The 20,218-nt window shown below is 44.3% G+C and overlaps 1 protein-coding gene across 1 annotated transcript in view; it reads left to right on the forward strand.

The window, feature by feature from the left end:
* Window positions 1–6,692: 6,692 nt before the first annotated feature.
* Window positions 6,693–20,218, forward strand: part of LOC128830151 (disintegrin and metalloproteinase domain-containing protein 20-like) — a 191,173-nt gene continuing 177,647 nt past the window's right edge. Inside the window, exons 1-4 of the mRNA XM_054015910.1 lie at window positions 6,693–6,735; window positions 9,472–9,554; window positions 11,670–11,734; window positions 17,265–17,343. Coding sequence (XP_053871885.1) covers window positions 6,693–6,735; window positions 9,472–9,554; window positions 11,670–11,734; window positions 17,265–17,343 — 270 coding nt within the window. The remainder of the gene's footprint in view (window positions 6,736–9,471; window positions 9,555–11,669; window positions 11,735–17,264; window positions 17,344–20,218) is intronic.

Raw genomic sequence — 20,218 nt, forward strand, 5'->3', positions numbered from 1 at the left:
GGTTGCATCCCTGACCATCGTGTCTAATAGCCATTGATGGACCTATCCTCCATGAACTTATTTAGTTCTTCTTTGAACCCGGTTATACTTTTGGCCTTCACAACATCCCCTGGCAAGGAGTTTCACTGGCGATAGGGTGGGATTCTCCCTAATGGAGCTACTTAGTGGACTGGGATCTAAGTGAACCAAGTTATACTGGAAATTTTACAACTAAATCAGTGTAAATACTCAAGAGTGAAAAATGCATTGCAAGATGCTATACACAGACACACACACAGTTGTAGGAAAAATGTGTAATGATCTATGAAATTTGAAAACCAGCATGTGAGCATGTGATGCAATATCCCAAAGCACTCTCACAAGGGACATAGTTAAGGTTGTTTATGCAACTGGCTGAGGCTTGGAGGCATGAGGATTTTGTATTGTCAATTTGTTTATTTATATCTCAAGTAATCCTGGACTTCGTGGTTATTTATGTTTTAATGTTGCAATAGTTTTCTAAGGGATAAGATGGATGAATAGCGAGACCCTTATTATAAATCTTAAGAAATAAATAAAATGTCCTGACTTGAGGGCTTAGCTTGAGGACTCTTTTGAAATGTTTTGGAATAGTAATACGTATCACACAGAAACTGGTAGGTTTACCAAATAATGTTTCTATGTTGTACAAACTTTTGCTTCTTCAAAAATAGTTCCAAAGGAATATGGCAGCTTAGACCTCTGAATGCTAGATCGTGAATGACTGTGGGCAGGATACATAAAGTTTGCCAGTTACATAGACCATGCTTTAATCATTATACTGTTTTTTTGTTTTGTTTTGTTTTAGAAGAGTGTGAAGAAGAAAAGCAGTATTCAGTCTAAAAAGTAGAGGGGAAGCTATTTGTTTAACAAAACAGAGGATACTGGAAGATTGAAAAAACAATGTTTTTTTTATCAGTTCAGCCACTGAAAGAACATGTGGAACACTGCTGAGATAGTGGTGTGTCAAAATTCCCAGTTACGTGGGATTTATGGAGAATTACCTAGTTTTGAAATTGTCAGTTTATTTTGTTCTTCTGTTCCATTTTATTTGAATAAACAGGTTTTGTCCTTATTTATGCTTTTCTTTCTGTATTCACATAAGTGTCTTCTCAGAGCTTCATAGAATCTCATCCTGCTTCTAAGTTGGTTCTGTCCTCTGTATCCATAAGACGTATCCCTAGAACTCTCTATCCCTAAGAAGCAGAAACTTAGCTGTTCTTTGAGTGCATGCACATATGCTTTCCACTGTATGTGTATACACACCTCAAGTACAGTTCTCAGAGAACTCTTTCCCTCACTGGGGGACTTGAGCATCCTCTGTTGCCACACACCACTGCAGGCTTGCATAAGAGGGTGGAGCAGCTCCCAACCTATCTCGGTCCCTTCTTACCACCAGTGGTGGTTGTGGAAGCAATCTCAAACTTGTTTGGATAAGTGCTTCCCTGACTCATGTCTGTGTGTGTCTGTGCGTGTGTCCCTATCAAATTCACAGCTGCAAAAAACACATTATGGACCATGAAATCTGGTCTCCCCAGTGAAATCTGCTGAGAAAAGGCAGAGCTGGGGGCACCCCAGCTGGGGCTTCTACCATGTACTGGGCTCCAGCTGCTAGTCCTGGCAGGGCTGGGGAGGAGCTGCACTTCCTCTTCTCCTGCAAGGGCTGCTCCTGGAGCTGTGTCAGACTAACCTCTGTGAACCTCCCCAGCTGCAGCTTCTTCACACTCCCCTCTGGCTTCCTTTCCCTATTGCTCCCCAGCTGCAGGGGGAGGGGTCACTACACAGAGAGCAGCCACGGAGCTGCCACTCCCTGGCTCCAGACCCAGAACTTGGGAGTTAAAGGGGCCTCGGACTGGCTGTGGGTGGGGTGGGGTCCACAATGCCCCCTCATTTGTAAGGCCAGCCCTGCACCCCCAAAAAAGTGATGACCCCCCATACCATTCGACCCTCATGTATACGCTATCTGCTGCTCTGTGGTTTCCCAGCTCTATGGCTGCACCTCTGTCTGTAGCAGCACAGAAATAAGGGTAGCAATACCTTGACCCCCCTACAATAGCCTTGCAACCCCCCCCCCCAACCCTCTTTTGGTTTGGGACCTTATGGTTATAGCACCATGAAAGTTCAGATGTAAATATCTGAAACTGTGAAATTGATTATTTTTAAAATCATATGACTGTAAAATTAACCAATATGGACCATGAATTTGGTAGAGCCCTAGAGAGAGAGAGAGAGAGTTGGTTAGTTAAGTTTAAGTTAGTTTTAAGTGCTAGGTTTTAGTTTAGGTCTTTTTGACAAGTTTTTATCTTTCAGAACCAGGCATCACACCTGCATGCTTAAAATGTTTGGGAGAATCTCATATCATAGAGAAATGTCACATTTGTAAAGGATTTAAGCTCCACTCAATGAAATAAAGAGTGGTGAGGCTCAAGTGTTTACTCTCCCCCAACCCCATAGTTGTTGGGCTCCTGCCCAAAGCTCCGGGATTTAAGCCCTTCGGCTCCTGCTCCAAGCCCATGCCGATGGGCGACCACCATGACTCTTGCCTTAACTGTCTGGGGGAATCTCACCAGGTGGAGAAGTGCAGGATCTGCAAGGGTTTCCATCCCAAGACCAAGAAGGAGCAGGACTTTTGCCTGAGACAGCCCCTTATGGAGGCGGCTCTTAGCCCCCAGCCTCCATCAGCGAGACAAGACCCGGCACCCAGTGCTTTGGTGCGCAGTGCTCTTGCTTTGGTGGCAGGAATGGTACCGCGATTAGACTCTGACAAAGAGCTGCGGCACCGGTGCTCCCTGGCATCCGCCGGCACTGTCAGACGAGCCACGGCACTGTTCCCGTTCTCGGTGCCGTTCGCTGTCCCAGCATCTCTTGCAGGCCAAAAGGGCAGGTGAGTTAATTGCCCTAGTGTCAGAGTCTCTATACAGGTTTCCATAATGTTAAGGTTTATCTTCACCCTCACCTGAAATTTCTCACCAAAGTAGTCTCTAATTTTCATGTTAAGGAGGCAATCTGCTAATGTTCTTTTTGTAATATCATGGATTGACTAACCTAGCACTGACCTTACCCTAGTGCACTTGCATAGTTAGTGTGTTGATCAATTTGTATATAGCTAACTTTAGAATAGTTAGTGTAGGTTATTTGGTAGGGGGTTGGGCAGGGATTGATACATTTGTAGTTTTGATAGTATTGGGTTTAATTTTGGGTAATCATTCAGTCCTTTTTGGTTGACCTGGTTTTAGTCTCCATGACCAAACAAATATCTCCCAGTTCTTGAAGTGATTGTCCATAGAGATGTGACACTGGGTATGCACGCCTCCCAGGCTCACGATTGGAATCTTTTTGAATAGCATGTCTGTTGGTGCCCCACCTGCACCCTGGAAGTCCTCACAACCATTATAGCTGGGAATATAATTGGCAGGGTAGTCTCAACTGCCATTCAATACCTTCCTATCACCCTTGGCAGTGACAGGGAACCCTGTGTTTTCTGCATCTCTTGCACCTATAGAGAGATTTATTTAGAGTTAGTTTTCAGCTATTTCCTTAGTTAAGCTTATTTAAACTATTGTTTTTTTAAATACTTAGTTACTCCATGGTATTGATAGGTTTCCTTGCCCCACCCCCACCCCTTGTAAAAAGGCTAGACTCCCCTGTACATAGTCCCAAAATGGCCAAAGTTAAATCACTAGGATTCAAGATCTGCCTGCACTGTGATGCAGCAATGCCAATAAATGATGGGTACTGTTGTATTAATTAAGATGGAATATATTGGCTAAAAGTGTTAACATAACCCAGTCACTGTCTGACATTAAACTTGGACAAAGTTTGGGGGTTGGTATACAGAGACCGCAGTTTGCTTAGTAATATAGCAAACCCACAAATAAAATCCCCATATTATTAAAAATAAAGAAAAGAAGGAAAAATACTTAATCCATTTGAAATATTAAGCATTAAATAAGATGTTCATTTTAACAACGTCCCTTATTCCCTTTCCATTTAGCTAAGAGAGACTTTTTAAAGGAGAAAAAAAACCTCGTTTGACAGTCTCTTTGATGACAATATCTTGTTGGGATACCATTAAAATTAACTGACAACCAAGGCCCCAAAACCAAAGCACCTAAAATCTGTAATAAGAAAAATGGTGATAAGACTTGGCCATACAAAAATGCAAAAATTTTGGAGTTTGAGTAAAATAAAAATCACCTGACAAATGTGTGGTTGCAGAGGATAAAAAATGCTGACATTAAAGAATCATAGTGTGCTCTCCAAAAATCCCGCTTCTAATAGATTGGGGGGTGGAGGGTAATATACACATACTGATCTATAGCACTAAAATGAAGAATTAATAATGATAAGATTTGTTAGTTATACTTTAAATAATTTGTAATTATGGATAATGACTATGTAGAGATTAGGCAGCATGCCGCCAAGGTTTTGCCTGTCATGGATGTATTTTTTTAGTTTCCCTTTGATATAATTTGCTGACTTAATGAATATGATAATACTGGTAAAATAAGTTATGTGTTGTGTTGGAAGATGTAAGCAAGAGGTACAAACATGCAATGATAAATTTTAGAAAAACCTTTTTCTGGGAGACTTAGAAACAAGGTGACCCAGATCAATGTTATCCAGAAACTGCAAATTAAAGAGAAAAAAGGTGGAACTAGATAAATAAAGCTTGAAGGAAAGTTGGGCAATGGAGAATGTGAAAATATATAGGAATCCAAGAGAAACTGGGCCCAAAATTAGAGAAACACTGGACCAAAGAGTGAAGAACGAGGCTGAAGATTATAGCAGAGGATCATCACCAAGCTGGTCAAGGAGACCTTAAAGACATTTATGAGAGAGTTCCATCCCCATGCTGGCCTTATTGGACACCCTAGGAAGTCCCTCAATTGACAAAGATGGATTTGATTATCCATTCCAGACATAGACTTCCTCCACTTCTGTCTGTTTTGGAGGTGTGACGTTATCTGATTAAAATATGATCACATAGACATTGTTGCAACCACTGTTATATATTTGCAACAAATCTTGTACAAAGGTTGTCAAGAAAGGTATCTATGGAAAGGTTATGATTTCCTGAATATGATTACATTATTTGTATGCATGTATCATTTTTGTATTTGAAGCTATGAGTATTGGATCAATACCTGGATTTCAAATGTTTTTTCCTGGGGTAATGCCCACAAGGTATTTAACCTGCACATCTTGAAGGGACTATTCAAATTAAGTGGCTCATGAAAAGGACACTTAACTCATAGTGGAAGACGCCCATCTATGCTGAATGGACTGTCCTGTGAATGTTCTGTCTGGGATATAGGTAATGGCTTCCTGCTATGACTAAGCGAAGTCATGCATGGACATGTGACTTGCCCATGTGACTCCAAAAACCATCTTGCTACCTGTAATTTTCCACAGAGAGCTTTGTTTGAAACAATGGATTTCCCTCCATATGGCAGAAGCTATAAAGGGCACTGGAAGCACCTCCATTTTGCCTCTTTTCTGCTCCAGCCTCGTTCCTGCTCAAGCCGCTGGACTATAAACTTACACTAAAGGAATTGAGGACCTTCCAATGATTTGGAAGCAACCAGAGATTTGACTTACGCCAGCAGTTTATTCCTTAGCCCTGCTACACTGCTGACTGGGAGCCTCCCGAGGTAAGCGCCGCTTGGTGGGAGTCCGCACCCCCTCATCCCCTCCCACACCCCAGCCCCCTGCCCCATCCCCCTCCCCCTCCCGGAGCCAGCACCCCATACCCCCTCCTACACGCCAACCCCCCAGCCACACCAACCCCCCTGCCCCAGCCCTGATCCCCCTCCCAGAGCCTGCACCCCCACACCCTCCTGCACCCCAAACTCCCTGCCCCAACCCTGAGCCTCCTCCCACACTGCGAACCCCTCAGCCCTAGTCCAGAGCCTGCACCCGCTCGTGTACCCCAACCCCCTGCCCCAGCCGGGTGAAAGTGAGTGAGGGTGGGGAAGAGCGAGAGAAAGAGGGGGCAGGGCCTCAGGGAAGGGGTGGGGCATGGGGCATGGCCTTGGGGCAGGGTGGGGCAAGGATGTCTGAGTTTGTGTGATGAGAGAGTTGGCAACGCTAGGTGGGAGGGTGTTGAGCTAGGAAAGGGCGGGGATAGGATGGGGTGGCAGGTGGAGTAGAGGGGGTGGGGCTGGGCCTGAGGCAGTTGGAGGAAGGGGAAGGGAGGGGACGTGGGCCTGAGGCAGTTGGGCTGGAGCGGAGCTGGCACTAGGGCAGTTGGAGGGGAGGGGGCGGGGCTGGCCCTGAGGCAGTTAGAGGGGAGGGGGCTGGCACTAGGGCAGTTGGAGGGCGGGGGGGGTGGCACTAGGGCAGTTGGAGGGCGGGGGGGTGGCACTAGGGCAGTTAGAGGGGAGGGGGCTGGCACTAGGGCAGTTGGAGGGCGGGGGGGTGGCACTAGGGCAGTTGGAGGAAGGGGAAGGGAGGGGTCGTGGGCCTGAGGCAGTTGGGCTGGAGCGGAGCTGGCACTAGGGCAGTTGGAGGGCGGGGGGCTGGCCCTGAGGCAATTGGAGGAAGGGGAGGGGACGTGGGTCTGAGGCAGTTGAAGCAGGGCTGGCACTAGGGCAGTTGAGCCGAGGGGGCGGGAGACACTGTCTCTGCTCTTGCTGCAGGTGCTTGGCCGGTGTCTGTGAGGAGCCGCGGGGATGGGGCTGCAGGTCTGGGCCCTGCTCCTGCTCCTCAGCCCAGGTGAGACGGGCAGGGAGTCTGGTGGAGATGCCAGAGCGGGTAGATATTTGGGGTCATGCTTGCAAGGCAGAGGCCAAGCAGGGAAGGGGGGAGCCAGGAGTCAGAGCAGGGCTGTGAGGGAAAACGGCCAGAACAGGAGGAGGAGCAGGACTGAGGCACAATGCAGGGAACAGGGGCTTGAGGGGAGGGGGAATATGGGGCTTGGGGGCAGCAGGGAGCACTGGGGGTAAATCAAGGAGGTGGGGGGATTTGTGAAGCTGGAGCAGGGTGCACTGACGGGAGATTCAGGAGGTGCCAGAGCGGGACTAGGAGCAGGATCTGCTGAGAGCAGATCAGGGCCCGGAACCAGGCAGGAGGCAGAAAGAGGCTGTGGGCCTGAGGATTCATGGAGGCAAACTCGGAAGGGGGCAAAGGGACTCTCTTGGGGGTAGGAGGAAAGGGAGCATGGATGACCAAGGGGAGAAAGGAGGGGTTAGAGCCAGGGCGAGGGGCTGTGAAGTGTTTGGATCCTGGAGCAGGGTGGCCCTGAGCACCAGCTGGAAAGGGGCGAGTGCTGTAGCAGGGAGGGTGCTGGGTGGGAAGTGGCTGATGTGACTTCTTTTGAGGCTGGTGTGTGTGAGGAACCGCTAAGGCTTCCTCCTGTGGGTTGCAGGGTCGGGCTGATGCTGGGACTTTGCTCCTGCCCCAGATTAATAGGGAGGAGGAAGTGGTGTCTCTCAGGGGATGGGGGAAGACACCGCGGTGTCACATGGGGAAGGGTAGAGGGGCCAATTCATTGAGGCTGAAGGAGAGATGGGGGAGGGGCCTTCCAGGTGGGATTCAAATGGAGGCACTGCAGGGAATGGGGAATCAGGCTCACTGACTTTTCCGGGAGGAAGAGAAGGATTTTTGTGGGGGTAGGGGCAGAACAGGGTGGGGAGCAAGGGCGAGGTGTGGAGTAGGGAGTTTGGTGTCATGGCTGTGGTCAAGAGGTAGTGTGGGGGTAGGGCAGGGCCCACAGAAGGCTCGATTGGTGCTTGAACAGGGAAGGTGGTGTGGGCCCCTCAGAGGGTTAGTGTTCTGGCGGAGAGCTAAGGTGTGGTGGTTGTGAGGGAAATAGGCATGCTGAGGATGTTTGGGAGCAGTCCAAGGGGTTCAGGGTAGCTGAGCATGGAGTGGGGCTCCCTAAAGGAAGTTTTCAGCAGCTGTTGTGAGTGGGGAGCAATGCCAGCTGAGGGCAGTTTGTAGGGGATTGAATCAGGGGCACAGAGTGAGACTAGACTAGGTGAATTTGGGAGGAAAGAATATGGAGGGGACATGGGGTTTGTTGAAGGCTTTATTTGGGGTATGGAGCAGTGAGGCAGAGTGAGTTCCTCTGAGGGGTGGTTTGGGATACACAGGAAGGAGTACAGTTTGCTGAAAGGGGATGTTGCGGGGACTGCAGGGAGACATGGAGCAGGATCTGCCAATGAGGCTTTGAGAGGCACTGAGGAGTGTGGAATAAATCCTGCTCAGGGGCCCAGGTGTACTGGCACAGGGAGCGGGGTAGTGGGGCCTGCCAAGATTAAAACAAAAGTGTTCACGGATAGGGCCTGTGTAGGGCAGGCACGTGGAGTGAGAGTCCCTGGGAGAGGCAAATTTTTGGAGCAGTGGAGCAGGGCCTGCAGACTGGGCAGAACCTGGGGTGGCAAGGTTGGAGAAAAGAGAAGAAAGAGAAAAAGAGAGACTTGCTTAACTGGGGACAGATTAGGTAGTGAACCTTATTAAGAAGAGCTTGATGTGTGAGCAGTTTGGGCAGTGGAGCAGTGACCTGAGTCAGCTGATGAAAGCTTGGGCAGATGGCGAAGGCAGGAGAGGAGTGCAGTCTGGTGAAGATGATGTGAGAGTGGTGCAGCAGGAAAGGGTTTGTGACTGTGAAAAAGGGAATAGCCCTAGAAGGGATATTTATGAGTAATGAAACAGGAAGAAGGAAACTGGTCTTGCCCAGTAGAGTTTCGGAGTGCCTGACAAAAGAGAGGTCTAGATGATGGGGGTATAGCTGGCAGTGCAAAATATGGATAGGGGGAATATGACTGAATAAGGGGGTAGTTTGACACTGAGTAAGGGGGGTAAACGTTCTTCTGAGGAGAGGTTTGCAGTGGATGGAGTGTGGCATACTGAGTGTGGTTTGCAATCGTAGGTGATGAAGTGGTGTCCACTGTGATTGAAGGGGCAGAGAATAGGGATCATTGAAGAGTACAGTGCAGCAGTGGGGCTATGGGGCTTGCCATGGTTGAGAGTTGTGAGATGCAGAGGAGGGATAGAGGAGCAGGGCTTAATGTGGGGTGTATTAGAAGAATGAAGTTGGCTGTGATGGGATAAGATGGACCAGGGAGGGTGTAGTCTGGTAGAGGGGATAAGTGTTTGCTTGGAAGAGAGAACCTATTGATGGGGGAATACAGTGAGGTTGGTCAGAGAATCAGGAGGATGGAAGGGGCCTGATGGAGAAATTGGCTTGGGTTTGGTTTGGGAAAAAGAACCAAAGGAGTAGTAATGCTACTGTGTTCTCTCTGTGTCTAAGCTTATTAAATGATTTACAAATATTATTGAATTGAGACACAGATTTCATCGCTATCCCTGGAATTGTTCCTCCTTCACACATTGTACAGGGTGACTTCTGTATAAAATGATTTGCAGTGTCAGAATCCAGAAGCACGTATCCAAATAACTGTAAACTTATATTCTGTTTAACTTATTTGAAACTATTTCTCTTTCTAGGCTTTTCTGAGACTTTAAAATTATCTTATTCTGAAGTAATAGTTCCAAGAAAGCTGGAACCAAGAGATGGCATAGACAACAAGGTAGTACTACTTTCTAAGAAAATTGGAATTGCTTTATTGACTCGGACTAATGATCCCTGAATCGAGTCTTTGGTAACTGCCAGTACCAAATGTTTCAGCGGGAGGTGTAACCACTTCTATAATAAAGTATGTAGGGCAGAAAGTTTCTTCCTTATCCTGAGCAATTAGTGGTTTGGTTCTCCTCTGAAGCACAAGGTTTGATAATCCTTAATATAGTCTCTGCTTACCTGTGTAACTGCACTTGACATTTTTATGAGTGGAACTCAGTGTGCATTAATAACATTTATAATGTTATGGAAGTAAAACATGTAGTATATTATTCATTGCAAGGAGCTAAGGAATTCAGAAGGTACTTATATGGCTCCCATTAACAAGGGATATAAGCACTACACAATGTTTAAAATCTTTATCCTCACAACACTCCCGTAAAGTAGGGAAGTACCTCTGTGACTTGGCAACCCCCAATTTTAAAGAATAGTTATGCCATTATAAGGATTCTTGTCTGTAACTTCTGGTAGTGGGAAATAACCCATTTGTCTGGACTGGTATAAAACCCCTGAGAAATAGTTCTGGCATGCTGATTTTATTGATAATCTGTCTTGAATTCCTCCTAGAGTACTAGGATTGGAAGTTCATGCTGTACATTCTTTGAAGGGGAATTTTGCTTGGTATGTGAGGTATAGAATTTGACCTATGTTGTCATAGTTTAGGGATTCTTAATATATCTTTTCCTACTGGAAATATTCTACAAGACTTTTCTGAGCAACAAATGGTATAATAAAAATCTAGAAGAATGCAAGTTTTATGACCCAAATCTTAACCAAGTGAGGGTTAAGTACTGAGTGAAACATTCTCCCTGTAACCCTGTAAAGTAAAACAGACAAAAAAACAAAAATGAACTGAGCACTATAAACTGAATTTCAACCTTCTGTGTCCATGTTTGATTCCTCGGGAACAACTCCATCCTCATTTTTGAACTGGAAATGGAGATTTGTGCTGTGGCTAAATGCCACAATATAGCCCTTATAATAAAAGTACGACCCGTAGTCTCTGACTAAGACAGTGACTTAGGGCCAGAGATTTGAAAGTATTTGGGTGTCTAAATATTCAGATGGGAGCCTAAATACCTTTCAAAAGACTTTGGGCTATGGGCCAGATTTTTAAACGCACAAAATCTAAAGAATGCCTGTATCATGGAACACCATAAGGAAGTATGGTGTAAATCAGCTTCCCCTGGCAGCCAGTCCTGAGAATGGACTGGCATTTGTGGAATTCATGCTCTACACTTCATATAATAACTATGAGGTTGAGACCCTTTTTTTTGTGGAGCACGCATGCTATTGAAGAATAAATCACAATAGTCACTGAAAAGGTGTTATCCTGCAGAGCAATGTGCAGTTCTGAGCAGCCGTAAAGATGAGGCTGCTGCCATATTAAGATAGTCAGAGCATCCTACTCTATTCAATTTGATTCTACCCATTATTCCAAAATCGTTATTCAGCCTCATTTTGAGACTGCATAGTAGTGCTGTGGCAATGGTCTCAATTTTTAGGCTCTGTCTTTGCTAGGGGCATTTTCTAAATGTTTCCCATTTTTGCTTACACTGATTGAGCTACACCAATTTTAGCAATGCTGGGGAGCCTCATATAAACAGGATCCTAATACTGCTCATGGTGATCTAGTTGGATCAGTATTGGCAACTTTGGGAAATATTTAGCAAACATAATTGCTGTAAAAAGCAACAGAGGGTCCTGTGGCACCTTTAAGACTAACAGAAGTATTGGGAGCATAAGCTTTCGTGGGTAAGAACCTCACTTCTTCAGATGCAAGTAATGGAAATCTCCAGAGGCCGGTATAAATCAGTATGGAGATAACGAGGTTAGTTCAATCAGGGAGGGTGAGATGCTCTGCTAGCAGCTGAGGTGTGAACACCAAGGGAGGAACACCTTCGTTGCTGTAGCGAGACCTTAAATGAAAGGAGAAGAAAATCTTCTCTGAACACAATCTGAGGAAATGTATGAATACAATTTTTATGAAATGGAATACAGTATAGGGATTGATTAGTCAGAGTTTTAGAATACTATTGAATTCTACTTTTTTATTTGAATGTTCTAGGAGAAGTTGTCTTATCTAATTAAAGTAGAAGGAAAGCTCCATATCATTCATCTACTACAGAAGAAGTAAGTGACTGTTTTCTTCCAAACCTTCAATCTGCTCTTTTTTTAGAGAAATAGGTGTACATGGGGCTTTACAATCAAGTATGAAGACAAAAGCTCCTGGCCCCAGAAGCTGTCAATCTAGATATGGAGAAATAACAGAAGTGGTAAAAAAGTAGAAGACGGGATGCAAGGAAAACTGCTTTTATAGGGGACATTAGTTAGAGCAATAATAATAATTAGAGGGACAAACATCTCCATACTTTAAAATTAAAGCTACTTTTCATTATAAAGTTGATTTTTACATGCTTTCTAACTTTGCCAAGAGCAAACCAATTCACATGAAACTCTACACCCATGTAATCTTATGCCATGGAAGGATATTTCAGAAAGGCTTGAGATATACTAGACAATATATGTTAACTATATGAGAACTCAAAACAGTAGTCTCTTCTTGGAGATGGGCTCTGCATATCAGCACCAATGAGATTTGTGCCTCCCTGTGCTGCTGACCTTTGGCAATCTTCTTGAAAAGAGGTGTCCATGGAGACCACACAATAACTACCTCCCAGAGCTACCATTCAAAGCTAATATTAGTAAATGTCATACAATCCCATATTGCATTGGCTTCTTCTTTTTGGCATGTAACTGCAGGTATTGGAGATCCTCATTCTATGCCTGGAGAGAAGTTCTTAATTTGTATCTGAAATCTCCTGTCAGATGATTCAAGTTACTACAGTTTTAGAAAATGTTGATGCTTTTAGATAGCTCTTGCACTGTTTCTCAGTTTAAATTCCTAGATGAACTGAGACTTCAGTTCCTGGCTCATTTCTGATGAGTAGAGCCCTGCACTGATACAAAATTTACATCCGCGGATGCAGCTATCCGCAGATATAAAGAAGATATCCATGGAGCTGCAGGACTCTAGCGACAATGAGTGAGACCAGCAGGGCCATGGCCAGAGACCGGCAAAAGCAACAGCATATCGGGCCACTGCTCCCAGGAGCCAGTTCCCACACCGGGCAGTTTCATCAGCATAGCTGTGCTGCCCCCAGCCCTACCCACTAGGGTGGGCACAAGGCTCACTGGCAGTTGTCCCTGGTCACGCTAGTGCATACAAACTGCTAACACAGTCCCTGACAGGAGTCGCACATGACTGCGTGGATCGGACTCCTGTTTGGGAGCATGCGAACTGCTTCACACATTAATGTGACTAGGGTCAGCTGCCAGTGAGCCTGGTGACTGCCCCACTGGGCAAAACTGGGGGTGACACAGCAGCACTGGAGGAGCTGGGTGCTGGCTCTGGCAAATGGCAGCCCAACATGCTTCTTTCACCACTGCAGTTCCTGGCCCCATCGCTGGCCATGGCCCTGATGGTCTTGCTTGTTGTCACTAGAGCCCTGCAGCTCCACAGATATCTGCTTTATATCCATGGATATCTGCATCACAGATTTAAATTTTGTATCCGCGCAGGGCTACTGATAAGACCCTAAAGATCCAACAGGAGAGACCTGTCATATCATTTCATGCACCTCTGTCTTGCCAGAATTGGATCTATGTACTTGCTGCCTGATATGCATCAGGGATGTTCATTCTATGGAGTGTTATTCTTTTTGCTGGGCATTTACACCCTGGGCACAAAAGAACAGATACACTCAGCTCCAAGCTTGTCTAATTACAGACCTTAGAATAGAGCTCTTCAGGTTCCTTCTCTTATCAGTCCCCTTTCCTGTGCAAGGAAAGTGTAGGGCATCATCTGCTTTGAAACCCCCTCTTGTATTAGCTTTGATGGAATATATGGGCCCAAAAATCACCATGATCCAGTCACTGTGCAGTGTTAAACAAGGTTTTGTGTTTGGTATACTGAAACCTCAGCCTGATTAGTGCCGTGGCACAAAGGCCATTAAAAAGCCATTTAACATTTTTAATAAAGATACAGCAAAAGAAGGAAGAACAGATAAAGCATTTGAAATGTAAAATATTTAAAAAGGCTTAATATCTCTCTGTAGCCCTGTCTATAGTTACAGGTTACTTTAACCAATTCCTGAACCCCAAGGTGAGGGTTTACATCTATTTTGATCTGTGAGCTCAGCCCCCAAGATCAACTACAGTAGAGAGGTAATCAATAGAAGGGGGACCCCATGGTGCACAACAGAGATTACATAAAATGCTCTTTAGGTAATACAGTGCACTCCTTTTATAAGAATCACATCCATCCCGGATTATTTGATTCCTATAAGTACTTGATACTTACAAGTGTTGTCAGATGTTTGTGTGTGTGTGTTCTTTTTGCATGCTGCATTGACTCTGGATAAATAGCCCATACAGCAGGCTCTGATCAAACTGCCTAATAAAACCACAAGACTTGGTTTAGTAGTGAAGGCGCCCGGCCAAGTTTATTGTTGACAAAGTACGGTAATAGCACCTGGCAGACTCTATGAGGATACTAAGACATGTATGTCCATGACATTGGACACAGCTCAGTCAGTGGTGGGACTTTCCACTGCCCCCTAGGTTGAACGAAGGGTTAAAGCGAGGTATTCCAACATTTATAGACTGAGACAAACAATATGGGATAAACAGCTTACGTATTGTTTTATGTGTTTCATGAGACGTGTTTGTTACCTCCCCTTGTATTTTCCCCCTGATGTTTCAGACAACATATGACTATTCATCACTTTTGTCAAACCATTTTATTGTGTGCCAGGTTGGGGTGTTTTTGTGCTGGACTGCTGGAATGTGTTTACATATTCAGTGTGTTTTACCAATGCTAGCAATACTGGTGCCGAGTTCATTTATCGGACACTGGCTTGCAGGCAAGCATCTGCTTTTGACAGGGCCTGACTCTTGCTCATAGCATAACTTTTGCTGACTTTGGTTCAGGCCTCAGGCCTTGCACCAGGCCATGCTTCAGGCTCCTTTCTACTACATTTCCCCACATGTTGTCTTTTTATGGGGAGGATGTTTACCCATAATGCATGGACTGAAGATGAGCCAGTGGGCTAACACTGTTATTGGCAAAAAGAAGAACAGGAGTACTTGTGGCACCTTAGAGACTAACAAATTTATTAGAGCATAAGCTTTCGTGGACTACAGCCCACTTCTTCGGATGCATATAGAATGGAACATATATTGAGGAGATATATATACACACATACAGAGAGCATAAACAGGTGGGAGTTGTCTTACCAACTCTGAGAGGCCAATTAATTAAGAGAAAAAAAACTTTTGAAGTGATAATCAAGCTAGCCCAGTACAGACAGTTAAGAAGTGTGAGAATACTTACAAGGGGACTAGTTGAGATGTGCTGGAGCTGTTATTGCTTTTGCTATTGAAGTTTGATTCCATTTACTAGAAAAAAAGACTCAAACACAAAAGGAGAAATAAAAAATCAGCAAAGATGAAAAATGAAGTTTCTGTCTCCATTGCTGACTCTCATTTGCAAACTTTCTGCTGGAAAAACTCAGACATAGCACAGGGTCTGAGGAGCCACCTCGAGACCTAGCAAACTTGTAACAGCATTGGGCTGTTTAAGGGTACAGACGCCCCCCGACTTCCGCAATCGTTCTGTTCTGAAAAGCCTTGCGTAACTCAAATTTTGTGTAAGTCGGAAACGTATACCCGTACATTACGCAAAAATTTCTGCAATTCGAAAATCCTATTTCTGGCTTATGGAGCTTTTTCCATAAGTGCAAATTTGCGTAAGTCAGGTCTTGCATAACCCGGGGAGTGTCTGTATTGTGTTTAGCTGCCCTTCTGATCACAGGCTTGCAACAGTGTTGCAGAATATAGTTTTTGCCTGCTTAGCCATACTCTTATTAAAGGAAGGGAAAGGGGGATGTATAAGAAAAAAAATAATTTGGGGAAGTTAAAGGACACTTACTTATGGGAGAGCGGGGGAAGAGACAAAGTCTCACCACCCAGATGGGGTTTGGGATTTAGTTAGAGCCAGTGGAGGTGGCGATGTCATCTGGATCCCTCTCTCTGGCCCATTCTAGTCTGGACATCTCTTGGGATTAAAGGAAAGAAGGCCTGGTGTCTTATGGGATTGGCAGGCATGATGGTGAATTTCACTCCTTCCCTTTTTCTCAACTTTAAGTCAGCCATTGTCACAATACCTCCCCCACCCAAAGTCTCTTATTTTATAAACCTGAAAAAGAAGAATGGGTGGAATAACCCATCTCCTCATTATTTTGTCCACCAATTAGACCTAATTTCTGACACACCGATTTTGGTTTATTAATTTCTGGTTCCACACTTTTTTTGTTTACCAAGGAATCTTAACACAGTCTTTGAGTTATATCTGTGGGCCTTCTTGTTTAGACCAGAGGTTCTCAAACTGGGGGGCAGGTCCCCTTTGGGGGGCACAGAATGTATTGTCAGGGAGCATGAAAAGCTTTAGAGGGGGGAAGTACTATGCACATATTACCCACAACAAAGAATAAGTAGCGAAGTTGATTCCTCCAGACATATTGGGTCCTCAAATGGCTCTATGCATTTTGGTAATGTGTGAGTGATGCCTAGTAGATAAGGCACTGGATTTGGATTCTATTCCCCTCTACCACTGGTCTATTGGGCAACCTTGGATGCGTCACTTCATCATCTTGGGCATTAGTTTCCCCGTGTCTAAAATAGACATAATGGTATCTCTGCATCAGATACACTCAATTCAAGTTTTCACGTTTTTCTTCACAACCAGGAAAACTAGGACTATTTTTGTAATTAATGCATAGATTCTGGAGCACAGCTTTGTGGCAAGAAGCAAATTCTGCAGCAAATTCACTTCTGCAGAATGCATCGGGTCTTGACTAGATTCACAGAAGACCATTTAGGTGAAATCCCACTGACTTCAGTGAGAGCTAGAAACGTAAATACCTTTGAGGAGCTGGGCCTTAGTCCATATGTAATCAACAGTTCACATGTATCAAGACTGCAAGCAGCAACTGTTGTAATTTTTGGATCTGGTTTTATGAATATGCTATGAATAGACAATTCACCAAAAGTACCTTTATTTCCCAAAGGCTGATCAGCTTCTTACCAAAGGAAGTACATCCTGTTTGCTGTACTGAACGTCACTATGATAATGCTTCCCTAAGACTATAAGCAATGGCCTGTTACATATAGTAGAGCTACAAGGAGGACTCACCACATCATCCAGGTGGTCTTTGCTGTCCAATAGGCCCGCTGAGCTGAAGCTTGATGCTCAAATCCCTCTTTTTGTATTCTATGCCAAAGTGCCAGTTGCACATGTTTGTGTCAGCTGGTGTTTTCCTTGTCTCAGACACATCCTCATGCAACAGTTGCAGGTTTCCTCTCAATGCAATTTTAACTAGCTTGAACTATTTTGCGGTTTTAGCTGACCGAAAAATAACCCCTTCCATTCTTATGAAAACAACATTAATTTGCCTAACAACAGCAGAGCTAATTATAACCAATTTTACCTAACGACTGCCTACCATATATTTATATCAAGCGCCGTCTTGCATTATATATATTGCTTCAGCAGGATCCTCTGCTTTTGAATTTCTAATTTTTAAAAACCTTTTATTTTCAGAATGTTCATAGCCCCAAATTTCCCAGTTTTTACTTACAATGAGAAGGGAGACTTGATAACAGATTATCCATATATACAGGTAAGCATGAGACATGTATCTTAGAGAGTACAATAGTGAGTAAAATTAAATTGCCATGCTCTAAAGACTGGATGGATGAAGGTTGTCAGTTTTGATAAATTCCTGGATCTTCAACTGGCTTTTAATTTGCGGGACTTTTCTGTGTAGTGAGACAAGCATATCCTGGGCTGAAAGCTGATGAATTTAACCTTAGGTATGGTTAATAAACCCCTGATTAATAACCTCTCCTTAGGTCTTAGTTCCTTCTGAGCAGCTGACACATCCAGCAGTTGAGTTCCCCCACTGATTAAAGGCCACTTGCTAGTTGTGGTACTTCTTACCAGGTGATACCAGAGCATTCAATATTCTCTGTCACTGTCTTCTGCCAGTTCTTTCATAGCCTTCTTTGCTTACACATTTCATGGTTAATCACCCTGAGGTAAAATACAAAATTTTTAAAATTCATTAGCCAAATTCTAACTGAAAGAGGGGACAACATGAAGAAAATGGGCTGTCAAACTGCTGAAAGATGCAAAGATTTAAAAAAATGTTTTAAAAAAATAGTTGACCATTCCTACTCTCTGTTCTCATTTTCTCCTTCCCTTGTTAAAAGTGAGCAGGGCTCATCTTCTCTGAATAGCTGCAAAATATTTTTGCTTTAAAATCAAATTACTAGAGAGCGGTGGCTATATTCTGCCAAGTATACAAGGAATGTAGAGGCAAATGAATAGTTACTGGAGGGCCAATAGTCTTGCTGACCTGTAGAAGGAAGTAGATTTGGAGAGTACGATGACGGGAAGGGCCCAGTCCTTTTCCCACTGAAGAAAATGTCTGAACTCCCATTGACTTCACTAGGAGGAGGATTGTGCCTGAAGGAACGAAATTGAACAGAGATTTAAAAAAAAAACTTTTAGCAGTTTGAAAGTCTCATTCTCCTTGATTTACTGGTATTTATTCCTTCTTTTGTGTAAGCTTTGTTGCCCTTTAACATCAACTGAAGGGAGTGAGAAGTGGAAGAGGCCAAAATTGTTGCTAGTCATCATCTTAATTTCACCATTCAGGAGCGAATCAGAAGAGAGATCACAGTAGCCAGATGAGCTAGAAAGATATTATTGACATTCTTAGCTCGCCCTTGCACATGCATTGTTGGTAGATGGGCATTATGGAACATGGTGCCCCAATAACCCCTTAATTTCCTTTCCAGTGCGTATATAGTTAAGCTGACTCTTCCTCCATCTTGAGATATGCTTTTTCCATCCCAGTATAAATAGAATCATAGAGTATCAGGGTTGGAAGGGACATCAGAAGGGCATTTAGTCCAACCCTCTGCTTAAAGCAGGACTAATCCCCAAACGGATGTTTAACCCAGTTCCCTAAATGGCCCTCACAAGGATTGATCTCACAACCCTGGGTTTAATAAGCCAAATGCTCAAACCACTGAGCTATCCCTCCCCCCATACATGGAGATATACCTATCTCATAGAACTGGAAGGGGGCCTGAAAGGTCATCAAGTCCAGCCCCCTGCCTTCACTAGCAGGACCAAGTACTGATTTTGCCCCAGATCCCTAAGTGGCCGCCTCAAAGATTGAACTCAGAACCCTGGCCAATGCTCAAACCACTGAGCTATCCCTCCCCCTCCCCAAAATACTGTCAAATGTGGAGCGGGTGCAGCAAAGGAGGCAATGCAATTCACAAAAGTGGAACTGAGGTCTGGGTTCACTTCCCAACTTTATCTCTGACCAGTTGTGTGGCACTGGGAAAGTCACTTTACATCTTGTCTCAACGATTTGTCTGTCTTGTCTATGTAGAATGTAAGCTCTTCAGAGCAGGGACTTTCTCTTACTATGGGCTTGTCTACACTTCAAACACTACAGTGGCACAACTGCAGTGCTGCACCTGTGTTGCTGCAGGGCTTCAATATAGTCACTAGCTACACTGACCTGAGGGATTCTTCCATCTGCATAGGTAATCCACCTCCCCAAGAGGTGACAGCTAGGTTAAGAAAAGAATTATTCCATCGACCTACCGGTATCTACACTGGGGGTTAGGTTGGCTTACATGCCGCTCAGTGTTTGGGGTTTTACAGCCCTGAGCAGCACATCTACGTTGACCTATTTTTTTAGTATAGACCAGGCCTATATGTTTTCATAGTGTTGCTCAGTTAATTTTGATGGAATAAATATGCCCAGAGAGTCAAAAGTGTTAGTGTGAGTCCATCACTGTACAGTGTTCAAGAGGGCATACAGAATACAATACAGAGATCTTGGGCTGCTTAGTGCCATAGCAAACACACCATTAAAATTTTTGTCCACCTTTTATTAAAGATATAGAAAAAGAAGCAAAAAAGAGTTGAAGCATTTGAAATGTAAAGTATTAATTAAGGCTTTTGTGTTAAAAATATCCCTTATTTCTTTTCCCTTTAGCTATAGAGAGTTTTTAGAAGATCCTCACCCCCATCTGACAGTTTGTTAGGTGATATTAAAGATACTGATATATGTCCTTTTTTGTTGTGGGAAAGAGAAACAGTTGAGATGGGATGGAACTGCTGTTGTTTAAAGTCTAATCCTGCTTCCTTTAGGACAAAAAATGAGAAACACACACAAAGGAGGAGAGAAAACAATGGTAGAAATGCAGCTTCTGTCTCTGGTGCTGACTTTTACTTGCAACGTCATTGCTGGAGAAACACAGGCACGGCACATATTCTTATAAGACACTCCTATACCTAGCAGGAGGTTTAGGGCATTGTTTTTCATTACCTTTCTGGTCACAGGCTTACAGCTGTGTTACAAAATACAGTCACGGCCAGCTAAGCCAAACTGTTATTGAACAAAAGGCAAAAGGAGAGAGTTTGGAAAGAGAAGAAATGAGGTGGGGAAGGAAAAGGATGAATATTGG

The sequence above is a fragment of the Malaclemys terrapin genome, chromosome 1, assembly GCF_027887155.1.
Source record: "Malaclemys terrapin pileata isolate rMalTer1 chromosome 1, rMalTer1.hap1, whole genome shotgun sequence".
Taxonomy (NCBI): Eukaryota; Metazoa; Chordata; order Testudines; family Emydidae; genus Malaclemys; species Malaclemys terrapin.